The following is a 14,260-nucleotide window of genomic DNA, read 5'->3' as shown; positions in this document are numbered from 1 at the left end:
AGGCCTGCTAGTCCTGTACACTGTGCCAAGTCACATGACTGCCACTGGGTGTCATGCAAGCGACTTTGGCGCCATCCTAATTATAAATGAGGCCACACATGGTTAGCGTGCGGCTCTGAGCCAGTCAGGATGACGTCACCAGGAAGGCAGGAGAGCCGCACGCTGGGTCTGATTCTTGTCTGAGTCTCCTCTGCCACAGAAGGCACAGCTCACCCCCACCCTTAAAGCTTTCTCTCATCCAGCAAAGGGAAAGGCTTGGCTTCCAGGGCACAGCGGCCCGAGGCAGCCCAGAGACGGTTTCTGACGCTCCCGTGAGGCCTTGGACAGGCGAGTTGCTAAGAGGAGGGGAAAGTCACCAGGCCTGGCGTTCTTTCTCTCTACGCTGTGTTTCAGCACCTGAGGTTGTCATTTGAGGACTCCAAAGTGTGCTAAAAAACAAACAACCCCCCACCCCCGCCAACCACACCGCTGGTGCCAGCGCTCCTTGGCCGACTATTTTGTGCCGACAGCAGGGTCGTCTTGCTAGTGCTCATGCAGTCGGCTGCGCTGCTTACTTCAAAGTGGGCCCAGCTGTTTCAGACTGAGCATTCTAATGTACACTTTATGTTTACTTGGGGGGAGTCTAACAATACAAAAAGGTGACCTTTTTGGCGACGTGTGGCATGCATTAGCAAGAGTAGGTGACTCACGATCCTTCTAGGTGGGCCCCCAGCATCTCAATCCATGCAATTTAGAAAGAACCAGGAGCGACAGATCATTCTGATGCCTCCCTAGATATGAGAGGCTGACAGCCGGCTACCAACGAGGCTGGCCAGAAGGGGGTTTGAGGACCTGGTGGCTGTTTCTGTTTTTGTAGAAGCTACTAGAAACCCAGGGCTTGCTGCGAGCCAGACACTGGGCTCCTCCACTCCCCAGAGCCCCCCATGAAGCAGAGGCTGAGTTCAACCCACTTTACAGAAGAAGCTGAGAGAGGGGAAGTGGGTTTCACACCTAGAAATGCCAGAGCCAGAGCTGCCTCCGGGTACCCAACCCCAGCTCCTCCCTGCTGTGTGGGCCGCAAGGCATCTGTTCTACAGATAAGCACGGGAAGCCTGCAGACCCCAGGCTTGTCCCGGGTCCCACAGCTGGAAGTGACAGGCGTGGAAGCAAATATGCAAACTTCTCAGCACTCGGCCAGCGGCCTTCCCAATTCCGTGAGCCCCACATGGCATTGGGAATTGAACCGAATGTAATACCGGTCTGGATTATGCTTCATATCAACTATTTATATATTTCAGAAGAAGGTCTGTTTCAATTTGAATTTGGATATATTCAAAATAAATTGTTTTTACAAATTAACTGTTGACTAGATTTGTTTCAGAAGATAAAAGCACACAGGTGTGTATTCACGTGTCAGGAGGGTGTGCAGGAAGCTGGTAGGCTGTCAGATCCTAATTTTCTTGCTGTGGGGGGAGCCTCGTCTGCGGTCCTGGGAAGGTGTGTGGGACCACCACAGGGTTTGACACGAAGTCACTCAATGTCCCCAACTCAGCTCTTTCATGGCTACTCAGCACACACCAAGCTCATCTGGCTGTGTGCACAGCTGCCTGGTTCCAAAGCGGCCTCGTTTTCTAGGTAACAGAACATGTCAAAGTCACCTGCTTCTGACTCGAATCGTTCCTGGCACGAGTGACCAAAACCGCTCTCTCCCCAGGGGAACTGGGCACAGGTCCCCAAGGTCCTGGGAAACACAGGTGTTCTCTGGCCCCTGGGAAGGAGAGCGCCTGGACTCCATCCAGGGGCAGCCAAGGTCCCATTTCCATGGATCCTGGATGAATGGAGAGGTCGGCACTTCCAACACCAAGAATGAAGGCATCTCTCCCTCACTCACTTACACAACTTTTACTGAGCCCAGCCCTGGTTTAGTTTGTTACAAACCACCCACACCATCAACGAGGCATAATTGATGCATATTTTTAAAGGGCAAATTTTGGGTGCCCACCAATTCTTAGCAATAGAAAAATTTCACAGCAGGAGGCCCTAGCGCTATGAACCTGATCCTTGCAGCTTCCTCTTTTTATGGGCATACAGGTACACCAGGAAACACTCGACGGACTGATGCACTACCCTGGTTTCAGCTGGAATTTTGTTAAAGTGAGCACACCATGATTTCAGTCAGGGTGACTGAACTTTATAAAGGGACAGATAGTATTTTTGGCTTTGTGGGACACACGAGGCCTGAAAGCCACAGACAATGCATATGGGAATGAGTGTGGCCGAGTTCCAACAAAACGCCATTGACAGGAATAGCAGGCCCGGGGGCCAAAGTTTGGCAACTTGCTTCAAGAGATATTCTGGTCCAGCCATGGTGGCTCACCCCTATAATATCAGCATTTTGGGAGGCTGAGGTGGGAGGATCACTTGAGCTCAATGAGTTCCACACCAGTCTGGGCAACACAATCAAACCTTGTCTCTACTACAGACAAAAAAAAAAAAAAAAAATTAGCTGGGTGTGGTGGCACCTGCCTGTAGTCCCAGCTACTTGGGAGGCTGAGGTGGGAGGACTGCTTGAGCCCAGGAGTTCGAGGCTGCAGTGAGCTGTGATCACACCACTGCACCCCCGCCTAGGAGACAGAGCCAGATCTTGTCTCAAAAAAGGGGCGGGGGGGAAATATTCTTATAAAGTACAAAGAAATACAATTTAGGTTTTTTTGCTGCATGTTTATTCCATCCTGCTTCCTTCCCAACATGTCCCAAAACTGGAGGGGAAGCCTTCTGCATACGGCACCTGGACAATGGGCCCGGCCTCCTTCCCTCTCCCACGTTAACAGCCACAGGCTCTGGCTTTGGGGCTGCCTGGGAGGACTCCCTCAGGACCCCATCCAATGCACACTGTCCATCAACTCCTCCTCTTCTGGAGGTTAAAGTGGGTCTTCTCCCAATTCAAAGAGAGTCCCTCCACACCATTCTTTCCCGCCCCAACGCGCCCCATGCACTTGCTAGCTTCCTTATTTCTGTTAGTTTTCAAGTCTCTTTGGGTTTATTCCGGCCCCCACTCCACTCCTAAAACGACCACCCTCCCTTGCTTTGCATCCCACAGCAACTCCTTCTCTTTCTTTCTCATAGAAACTTCTCCACAGCGCCTGACACGCCTATTTCCCTACCTCCCGCAACCTGACCAAAACGCCCCCGCTACAGCCATCACCGATGGCTCCAGGTCACCACACCCCACGGCTTCCTTCTTATGGTGGATCCAGGACCAGTTGTGACAGCTCATTCTGGCCCCTTAGGAAGCTCTCCCTGGGCCTGAGGCCACCGTGGGCTGCTTCTGCCCCCATGGCTGATGGCCACTGCTCACGGCCATCTCCAGCCGACTCCCCTTCCTTCCCCACCACGATAACAGAGACCACGTGCCGAGTGCTGACAGTATCCCGAGAATTGTGAATAGTCTCTTGCATCAAAAGGGCGCTGTTGAATGATAAGATTTCTGATTCTTAAAAAGCTGGGTTCCCTTTCAAAGGCCTCCACCACTGCCAGACGCCGCCCCTCCTCTTTGCCTGACAGGAGCCCACTGACCACACAGTGTTTCTGGCCAGTCTACAGAGGACGCACAGCGAGGGTTTCGTGTCCCCTGCTTCCCGTCTGACACCTCAGGGGGCTGAAAGAAAACCCTACCCTGGAATCATGCCACCGCCACCATTTTCTGTACATGGGACCCACGAAGGAGCACAAGGCTTAAATGTGAATGTGCACGTTTCTCCTTTCATAAATATTCATGTATCCCCCTACGGCTTATTGAATATGTATATTTGGCCACCAATATCCATAAATTTTTGCTGCCTTTGCCCCTCCCTTGAAGTCTCTGTTTTTGGCTTCTGGCAGGAGGCTCTGCTTCCCAACCTGTCAGAATAGCCACCCGCAGGCTGCAACCCTTTATGAGGAATGAGGCTCTCCTTTCCAAATGCACAAACCTTCAGCTGACACCATCATGGACAGAGGCTCTGGTGGGAGAGAGGTGGCCAGGACAGAGGGGTGTTCTGAGTGCAGCCACAGCCATGCTGCTGGGAAGGGGCAGGCAGAGGCACTGGGATGCCTCACGCACGGGCTCTATCAAAAACAGGCGCAAAAGAATGGAAAGAAGAAATGGAACCACAGAACAGAGGCATGGTATGGCCACGTGAGAATGCCTCCAGCTTGGATTCTTAGCCCAGCCCAAGGCCTGCATTCATTCATTCATTCATCACTCATTCATTCATTCATTCATCACTCATTCACTCATCCATCCATTCATCACTTATCCATCTAGCACCTCAGTGTTTCTTATGTGCCAGGGCCCTTCCTCTCATGGGACCTATGTTCAGTTAGAGTAATAATGAGAAACAAGTGCACAAGAACATAAACAAACTTGTTTCTTTTCTTCTCTTCCTTTATCTTCAAGACAGGGTTTCACTCTGTTGTCCAGGCTGGAGTGCAGTGCTGCGATCATAGCTCACTGCAGCCTCGACCTCCTGGGCTCAAGCAATCCTCCCACCTCAGCCTCCCAAGTAGCTGGGACTATAGGTGCGCACCAACACACCTGGCTAATTTAAAAAAAAAAATTGGAGAGATGAAGCCTCACTATGTTGCTCAGGCTGGTCTTGAATTCCCGGGCTCAAGCAATCCTCCTGTCTCAGCCTCCCAAAGTGCTGGTATTACAGGTGCGAACCTGCCTGGTTCCATGCCTGGCCAAAACAAACTGCTTCTGATTCAAGAAATGCCATGGAGACAGAGGACGATGGAGTGAACGGGGCTGCAGAGAAGGACGTCCTGGAGAGACAGCATTTGAGCCGCCAGCTGAGGGAGATGAGGAGGTCTGGGAAAGGGAGCCCCAGGAAGATGAACAGCATAGCATCTGCAGGGGCTGGAGGCCGGGCGAGCTGGGTGTGTTCAGGGCAGGGGGTGCACGGAGCACGGTGGCCCCCCAGGGTGGGATGGGTAGGGCCAGATCTTACAGGACTTTGTGGGGCAGGGGCAGGGACAGGGGCTGACCCCGTTCTAAAGGCAGTGGAGAGAGGAACAACCCAGGTCTCATTTGATTCCTTTTTCCTTCCCATCTCCCTGCACACTGACTGTCTCAAACTCTCACACTTTCCACGTCATTTAAACACTATTTCCAACCCAAGGCATCAGAACAAGGACACCGAAAGCTATGCTAAAAATGAGAGGCAGGGGGTGGCCTGGCTGTGACTCTCTGGGAGGGGCAGGTAAAGTGGTGGCAGAGGCTGCAGAAATCATGGCAGCCCTGTGATGACAAGCAGAATAGAACAGCCAGTTTTCAGGGTCTCCTAATAAACGCCCTGGGAGAAATCCGTCTGCGGTTTCTATAAGTTTGTCCAAGATGATGACTGACACAGGTGTGGGGGGCGGGTGGGGACACTGCAAAACCAGTTTCACTTTATCACCACAAAATCTAACCTTGCCTCAGGGAGCCGACCTGGCCAAGGGCAAGTTTCACTTCCTTCTCTCTGGGTAGAGGAAGGACTCGGGCACAGAGGACACACCCCTCCCTGGAGCGGACAGGGAGGCCCACCAAAAAATCCCCTCCCAGAGATGCTCACCAACTGAATTGAAAGAGTTTGATCATTTACGTCTTTTGGAAAAAGATAAAAAAGCAGGAAATGAGTGTAAAAGCCACCTCCTTGATGGTGATTTTCCACAGCTGGTGTGGTACTCCTGGTTGTGTCATTTTTCCACCTCTGGTGCAACGTCCAGGTGAGTGTCCTGGGCTCACCAACGCTGTCAGGTTCCACGACAGCACGCACGGCCATGGCTGTGGTCTCGGGGCCGCCCGCACAAAGGCTCTCACAGGATGGAGGCGCTTTGTCTGCCACTGTGCTGGGTGCACCCGTGAGGAGACCAGGCCACTGCCAGGCACCAGGTTCTGGAAAGTTATTTCACTGGAGAGCCAGGAGGTGTGCTCTGAATCACACATGGGTGATGGCTGATGGGAGGGACACAGGCCATCCCCTCCCTGCAGGTGACCCCACATGGGGGCCTGGAGGCTTCCCTGCTGCGTTTGTTCGCTTCCTCCCCACCCAAATGCAGTGACTTCCTGGTTGCCAAGGTGGCCCCCTTGACGGCCGCTTCCAGTTCCATCTCCCTCCCCTGGGCAATCTCGTGGCTCCATGCTTCTGGCACTGCACACAACTGCAGGCCACCCAGAGAGGGTCTCACCCGACTCCTGCCCCACTCCTCCCGGGCTGCGTCCCTTCTGTCTCCTGGCTCAACATGGGCAGCCGAGCCGGGTACGTGCAACGTGTGATGCTTGCCTGCACACCTGTGTCTACAGGACACTCCGGGCTCTCCCAGACAAACAGGGCTCATTCCAGGGGAGCCAGGGAGGTGGCAGAAAGGCAGGGCACCGAGAACTGCACCTCTCAGAAGCTAGGACGCAAGAAAGCCTGCGGGCTCAGAGGAACGAGGAAGAGCGGCACACGCCAAGGTCACAGGGTTTTCCCACAGGAATGAACACCAGCGATGCGCCCCTCTCCGGAGGATGGGGGTGGACTCTGTTCTATCACAGGGAGAAGTCCACAGGGACTCTCCACCACAAACACCCCTAGAGATGCCAGGACACGGGTATGGCTAAGCCTAGCCAAGGTAACCGCCAGGACCCAGCTCTGCTGATGGTGGGGCTGCCTGCGGGGAGCGGTGCTAAGAAAGCGTTGAGCAAATGCTCCCCAGTTGGCTCGTGGGCCAGGGCGTAACCCACAGTCTGATGCTTACTTCCCCCTTTTATTTCTTTGGATTCCAGTTCACGGTTGTGCTGGCAAAACAAATGCTGTCCTCACCCCAACTCAAACCAACACAGAGGGGGAAGTGAAAACAATACAGAGATCTTGGAAGCTTCAAGGAAGCAAAGGCGAGAAAAACTCACATTACAATGAACACAGGCTTTGGGGCAGCGGTTCTTGAGACTCTGGAGTCAGAGACCCTGTTGGGAATCTAATGGACCACAGATCTGCCACCAAGAGATCTAAACTGAAGTGGCGAGAGCACAAGCCTCCTTCTGCCCCCACCCCCACCGGGTCCATTCTGGGACCCTCTTGGAGCTCACAGATTCGGTGGGAAAAGTGACTGGAATGCTCTTCTTTGCAGGGTCCTTGCGTTGTCTGGGGCCCCCCAGGATCCCCCGTAAACCCCTATCTCCAGATGCACAGTTCAAGCCCCTCACGTATATCCCAGGCAGCGGGACATCAGCCACAGACACCGTCCTGGTGACTTACAACACCACGGCCCACGCCCACGCATATTGGGAAGGCTGTGCTGAGCCGCACCTATCTCAGGCAGCGGGACATCAGCCACAGACACTGTCCTGGTGACTTACGACACCACGGCCCATGCCCACGTGCACTGGGAAGGCGGAAAGGCTTTGCTGAGCCGCAGCCCTGAACGCCCAGGCACCTGCTGAGCACTCACCATCACAAGCTCCTTCTGGAAGGACTTCCGTTCTTTGTTCTCAGTGTTGTTACAGTCCTCCTTCAGCTTTTCCAGGACGGACGCCACCCGCTCAGGCTCACTATCCAGCTCCGCCCGGCAGAAAAAGGTGAGCGGCAGGTTCACGTAGCCCAGGGCATCGGCGAAGGAGCGCCAGCTGCTGATGTTCTCCATGAGCAGGGTCCTCACGGAGGCATAGATGTAGGTGAGGAACTTGCAGGGCCGCAGGATCTGCTCCAGCAGCACCGAGGTGCTCAGCTCGGGGCCAGAGCACAGGCTGGGCCGGGCCCTGCCGACCACCAGCACGTTCTTGGCATGCACGAGGCCCACCCTGCCCTGGTAGTAGCCGATGTACCACTCCTTGGTCCACAGCTGGCCCCGGAGCCTGACCCGCTCCTCGCTGAGCAGGGCGATCCCGTCGCCCTTCTTGTACTCTAGCAGGTAGTGGTTCTTGTTCTGCCGCACCACGGTCTTCAGCAACTTACCAAACTTGAGGCTGGACACCGGGCGGTCCTGGAAAGTCGGGTACTTTGTCGTGGTGGCAAACGGGGACAGGATGATCTTCCCAACTTCGTTCTTCTTGAGAAACCTCCTTTGCCCGGAAGGCTTGATGGCACTTTTAGGGGGTGGCTGAGGAGTCTGGACACAAAACTGGGTGAGGATGGCCTCCTGGTCGTCCTTCACCTGAACCCGCAGCGTGAAGTCAGAGAGCTCGTTGGGGTTCTGGGAGGTGATGGGGAAGATCAGGCGGCTCACCTTGCCCAGCTTCAGCTGGAATCCTCGCACCACCTTGGCCTGCTCGCTGGCTTTGACCTCGTAATTCGTCATATTGGAAAACATACAGACCTTGAGATCCTGGGGCCTGGACAAAACGAATTGGTGCTTCCCCCACAGCTGCAGGGCCACCGGGGCAGGGTTGGGTGCCTGGCGTGTGACCTCGCTGACCAGGAGCGTCTTTGGGGCACAGTCATGCCCAAAAATGGTCACTACCGTCTTGAAGGATGGGTGGATGTGTTTAGGGCCGTAGAGACCCACTGTGACTTTTTTATGGATGAAGTCCCACACGGTGGAAGGGTAGAGGATGCTTGGTCCGTGGGCAATGACAGCCACGTACATACAGGGCTCCAGGTTGTGCAGCTGTGCCTGGACCGTGTCCCCACAGCTGCAGTTGAGCGGGACGGAGACATATGGCCCTTCCTTTGAGTCGCTCCTCAGGCACTGGAGGCCCACTGTGCTTTTGCTAAAAAGGTCATTTTTTATCTCGGCTGACACTTTCATCTCCAAGATGATAGAGGTTTTCACTTCCAGGTTGCTCAGCTTGACCTCCAGCACAGGGCTGATGCTGCAGCACCTGTCACTGTTGAGCTCCAGCGGGGGGTCCAACAGGGCTTTCATGGAGATCTGCTGGGTCTCCCCAGGGGCGACGTGGCCCTCGGGCACGTGGATGCTGATGCTGGTGTCAGGAAGCTGGACAGCACCCCCGGAGCTATCCAGCTTGCACACGATGTTTGTCTCCACGGCTTGGGTCTGGCCCCAACCAGGGCTTTGGCCAAGCAAGTCCAGGTCATGGCAAGATCGGGCCAGCTTCCGGTGGTTTAGCCAGGCAGTTCGAAAATCCTCCCGGCTCTGAAATTGCTCGGGGGCAGGTGATTTCAAGCCGGTGAAGAAACTCGACGACGTGGGAGTGTCGGAATTGGCTTGGAGAACGGAGAGTTCCGAGAGACTGTAGGAGCGCTTGCTTCTGAAGAAGAGGTTGTCCCGCCTGACCGGCGGTTCTGCGTGGAGTCCGTTTGTGACTGGAAGCTCATCGAAGATGTTGCCAGTGCTATTCGTGGTGGCTGAGCTGGATTCAGTGAAGGAGGATGTGCCCGTGTCAAAAAGGAGCAAATCCACAGTACTTTTGGGATTCAGCTCATCCAGGCTGGGCACGACGGGCACGTTCCCATTCAGAAACGGGTTGGTCTGGACCCCATTCCAGAAAGGGTTATTACTGTACGTTCTGCCTGGTACTTTTTTGTCATCTGTCCATCCCCCGAGCAGCTCCAGCTCCTTGGCTACCTCGTCTGGGCTGTCTGGAAGATTGTCAATCATACCGCTGTCACTCAGTGTTGAGTTCCGGTAGTTCAAGGGCTGCACGTAGGAGGAGGGGATGTAGCCCATTTCGGTGGTGTTGTGTGCGTACCACCACTCACCACCAGATGTGTCCAAGACGTAGAGATGGTCGCCCTTGGAGAACTTCAATGTGGTGAAGTTGGTGGGGCAATAGTCCTTGATCGCAATCACTTCCTTAGCATTTCCGAAAGGTGTAGGGTTGTCTACTAGCAAGGCACTGGGAGAAGGCACTGTGCAAAACACAAAGAAAACAGATGGTGAGGGCAAGGCCGGAGGGGCGTCCAGAGAGCTTCCCAAAGGAGAGAGGAAGCTGGTAAAACAGACAGGTGGACAATAACCCAGGCAAGTCACCAACAGAAACAAACCAAAGTGAAATTCGGTAAGTAATTTACCTGGCGAACGAACTGGTTCCTGAGAGTACCATTGCTACTTGGTCACTTTAGAAATCGACAGCCTATGCCCGGCAGAAAGACCAGAGGAGCCTCTCCATCACTCACAGAAAGGCAAATCAGTGCAACGGAATATTTAACATGCCCTACGCCCTAAACATCTCATTTTGGGCAATGTTAAAGTTCTTCTTAAAAGAACTGCTACTAGATACGAAGAGAAACTGAGTGTGATTAACTTAGAAAACACGGTGACATGATGAGTTAGGTGACCACTGCATGCGACCAGGGACTGGAAATGAACAGCTTCCCAAAACTCCCACAATGACATGTATGAGCTGATTCCCAGCTCTGCCTCTGGATGGAAAGGTTCCCTCAACCTGCTTCTTCAATTTCCAAGCTCAACCTGTTCCTCACCAAACTGTTTCCTCAGATAAAGTAAGAATTCTGAAGTCAGTTCCTTCCAACCTCTTTTATTCTTATTTTATTTATTTATTTATTTATTTATTTATTTATGAGACAGTGTCTCGCTCTGCCACCCAGGCTGGCGTGTATTGACATGATCTCAGCTCACTGCAACCTCGACCGCTCAGATTCAAGCAATTCTCCTGCCTCAGCCACCAAAGTAGCTGAGATTACAGGTGTGTGCCACCACGCCTGGCTAATTTTTGTATCTTTAGTAGAAATGGGGTTTCACCATGTTGACCAGCTGGTCTCAAACTCCTGACCTCAAGTGATCCTCCCGCCTCAGCCTCCCAAAATGCTGGGATTACAGGTGTGAGCCACTGCGCCCGGCCCAACCTCTTTTAAATTATCACTGAAAATCACAACATGAAAGCAGACTGTCTACATACCCTGAAAATGAGAGATTATGCCTAGTCATAGCTCATACTATCACTGAACAAGTGTTGAAGCAGTCTGAAAAATTCCAACCCTTTAAAAAGTGAATCAAGTTAATTTATGGCTCCTGCCATTAAACTCTGCATGTTACCAAATGTAGACGGCAATTGAAACAGCAAAAATAAGTCAGCTAAACAAGTGGTGTGCTTTGAAAAATAATGGATATCATTAAATATCCAAGAGTTTTCTCTCCCTGTCATACATGAGAAGGTATATTTAGAAGATGGAGAACATTCTTTCTGAAGAAAATAAGCATATATACTTCTCCCCAGGACTCCCCGCCCCCACCTCCCAAACTGCCTCACTTAACGGAGTCTGCTCACATTCTGGCTTTCTGTAATAAACAACTGAAAGAAAGAAAGGAAACTTTTCTTTTCTTTTTTTTTTTTTTAAGTTGCCAAAGCAAATGACCAAAGAGAGGAATCCATTTTTAGTTGAACTAAACCTACATCTTTCTAATGTGATGAAGTCCACAGTCATCGTATTCTATCAAATTGCCCACCCCAGAAAATCACCTGCCAGTTTCCTTTTCCTTTGAAAGGAAATAATCACACTTCCTTGGGAAAGTATCAGGAAATCAGGTAGACAGTTTCTATTCATTTACATCAACTGGGTTACAGAGATGCCCTTAGCTGGGAGCATCCCTGGGCCTTGAAGCCCCACCTACCCCCTCCTGTGAAATTACAGCAGGCCGTCTATCTGGGTGTCTCAGAGAACCCCGCTCTGGGATCACTAAACCCAGACTTGAATGGAGCCCTTAGAAACTGTGTGATCTCCAGAGCCTAAGACTCCACTCATGGTGGACAAAAAGTGTATTTCCTCAATGAGCTTTGGAGAGGACAAAATGCAAAGACGTAGATAAGGCACTTATCATAATATTGCTTGACCCAACTTGAGGACGCAGAGGATGTTATGTGAAATAGACATCTCCTGGCCCCAATGTTATCTTCTTCCATAGCTCTTACCACCAACCACTACATCATGTACCTGATGGGGTTCAGAACATGCTACCCCAAAATATAGCACCATGCATATTTTAAGCTGGAAGAATTTGAGAAACTGCAGGTGCAGGAAGGACTCCCTGCCCGCCCCCTGAAGCAGGTCATAGACCCTCAAGAGGGAGGGGCCCTCCCTATATGTGGGGGACAGAGCATCCTATCTCCAAGGACACAGGGAATCTGCAATGCCCAGGCCTTGCTGTCCTCCTGCTCATGACACTTGCTCATGCTTTTTTCTTGTCCCATCACATTCTTCCAGGACTCTCCACACCTCATCAAACCCCTCAGGTTTAATTACTTCTTTAAGTCTTCATTTCCTTATGAAGAAATAATATATCTGTAATATACATAGAACATATATTAAGTAAGTTTGCATGCTTTTCTCTTATTAATGTCTTTTGTTATAGGGGCCCAGGCAAAGAACTAAGAATTTTTCCTTCTCTACATATCTCATATATATATACATATATATTATATATATATATGAAATATATGTGTGTGTGTGTGTGTGTGTGTTTCTTTTGCAGGGGGAGCCTCCATCTCCCCATTAGGGAATCAGCACCATTAGAGCCTGTTTTGTTTGCTGTTGTATCCCTGGGCCTCGTACAAGGCCTGGCACGTAGCAGGGACTCAATGAGTATTTGTGGAATGAATGATCACCGTGCGTGTGTAAACGACACAGAGAAGCCATAATCTATGCTACTGGATCCTGGTGTTGGTGAAAGCAATGTCTGAATTCCCCCTGGCTGTGCCCTTGTGCTCTAAAAAAATCATAAAACCGACAAATTATTTAATATGAGATGGGAGTGAACCAAAACCTGTGAAAGAAAATGGCTTTGATGGAGAGGTGGGAAGAAGTGATGTGGGTCAGGCTGAGGCCAGAGGATACAGAAGCTCTTCTCCCTCATTTCTGTTTTGCTAGTCATGATCTCCAGAAATATAAACCATTTTATCTCCTTGATACAATCTACTGGAAATGTCACATAAAGATGAAAACTAAATGAAAATTAAATAGAGCTTGCCGGCCATCAAAATCTTGCTAGAATCCCTCAAAGGTTATGTCCTTATTATGTTCCCTCAGAATAATTCCCTTATAGTACTTTCAAAATTAAGAAACCAAAGCAATCAAGAATGCTTTGTGCATAGCCTAGAATGTATCAATGAGAATTATCACTCAGTTTTATCCAACTGAAGAATAAGAACGGTTTCACTTAAAATTCCCAGCACTCTCCTTGGAAGAGAAGTGGTCACAGATTTTATCAAGGGATCAGGCTTCGCCAAGGGAAATCACCCCACTCTTCCTTTCCAGAACCCTAGGGAGGTGGACTGTTGTGTGATTCCCCCTTCTAGATGAGGCCCTCCATCAGTCAACTGCCACCAAGCAGCTGGGGACACTGGGGAAGGGCTTCCATCCCATCAAATGCCAGAGAATCCCTATCGAATTCTATCTTAATGAATTCTGAGGTGTGTTACCCAGATTCACAACCACCTTGATTTTAATACAAAAAATCTCCCTGGGTGTTAGGAAGTTCAATGTACTGAATAATACATTTCCCATCCCTCTGCCTACGTTCTTCTGCAGGCAAAACACTCATCAGAGCAGAAGGTTTCATGGCAGATATTTCGGCTGAAATAAATTCCCACCTTGAAGTCTGTCTATCACCAGGATGTGCGTGAAGCTTCTGGCTAGCACGCTGCCTGGGTCACATGTGGCGCCTCAGAGGTAGATTCCCCAGGATCTCCGGGCAAGGCCAGAGATCTCATGGTTCTGTCCACCTCAGATTCTCAAAACACCCTCCCCTTCATGTTCGAGGCTGTGCTCCTCCTCACATTCGAGGCTGTCTTGTTTGTCTTCCTCCTCTAAATCTGGGATTCTTTTAGGGATAACAGAGCACTGTCATTATTATTATTATTATTTAGACAGAGTCTCAGAGTGCAGTGGCGTGATCTCAGCTCACTGCAACCTCTGCCTCCTGATTTCAAGTGATTCTCCTGCCTTAGCCTCCTGAGTAGCTGGGATTACAGGCACGCTCCACCATGCCTGGCTAATTTTTTGTATTTTTAGTAGAGACGGGGTTTCGCCATGTTGGCCAGGCTGGGCTCGAACTCCTGACCTCGTGATCCGCCTGCCTCAACCTCCTGAAGTGCTGGGATTACAGGCACGAGCCACCACACCCGGCCCAGTGACATTTTTAAAAATTCACCTCACTTTAAGACTCTGCCCTCCTTACTTTAACACTCTGCCCAAATCACACAATTTATGCTCCCAAGTTCTAGCTTTGACTCTGATGAGTTGGGCTATAAAGAAAAAAAAAAATGTCCATTAACAGAATCTGAAAAATAAATGCTTCAGTTATTTATGGCAACATCCAATCACTGTTGGTCTCTTACTAATAAAATCTCACACTG

General features: G+C 51.0%; 1 protein-coding gene across 8 annotated transcripts in view; it reads right to left on the bottom strand.

Moving 5' to 3' along the window:
* SH3BP4 (SH3 domain binding protein 4) overlaps positions 1 to 14,260 on the bottom strand; it is a 104,336-nt gene that overhangs the window by 4,353 nt on the left and 85,723 nt on the right. For 6 of the 8 annotated variants that reach the window (XM_055291052.1, XM_055291050.2, XM_063645769.1 and 3 more), the window contains one exon: positions 7,438 to 9,797. In XM_055291052.1, the coding sequence (XP_055147027.1) occupies positions 7,438 to 9,797 (2,360 nt within the window). Of the gene's footprint in view, positions 1 to 4,041; positions 4,560 to 6,725; positions 6,865 to 7,437; positions 9,798 to 14,260 lie in introns of those variants that run through there. The other 2 variants (XM_055291054.2, XM_055291053.2) reach the window with 2 other exon arrangements.

This window comes from Symphalangus syndactylus, chromosome 8, assembly GCF_028878055.3.
Source record: "Symphalangus syndactylus isolate Jambi chromosome 8, NHGRI_mSymSyn1-v2.1_pri, whole genome shotgun sequence".
Taxonomy (NCBI): domain Eukaryota; kingdom Metazoa; phylum Chordata; class Mammalia; order Primates; family Hylobatidae; genus Symphalangus; species Symphalangus syndactylus.
Note: the sequence above shows the minus strand (reverse complement) of the source record. Positions and strands in the feature narration are given on the sequence as shown.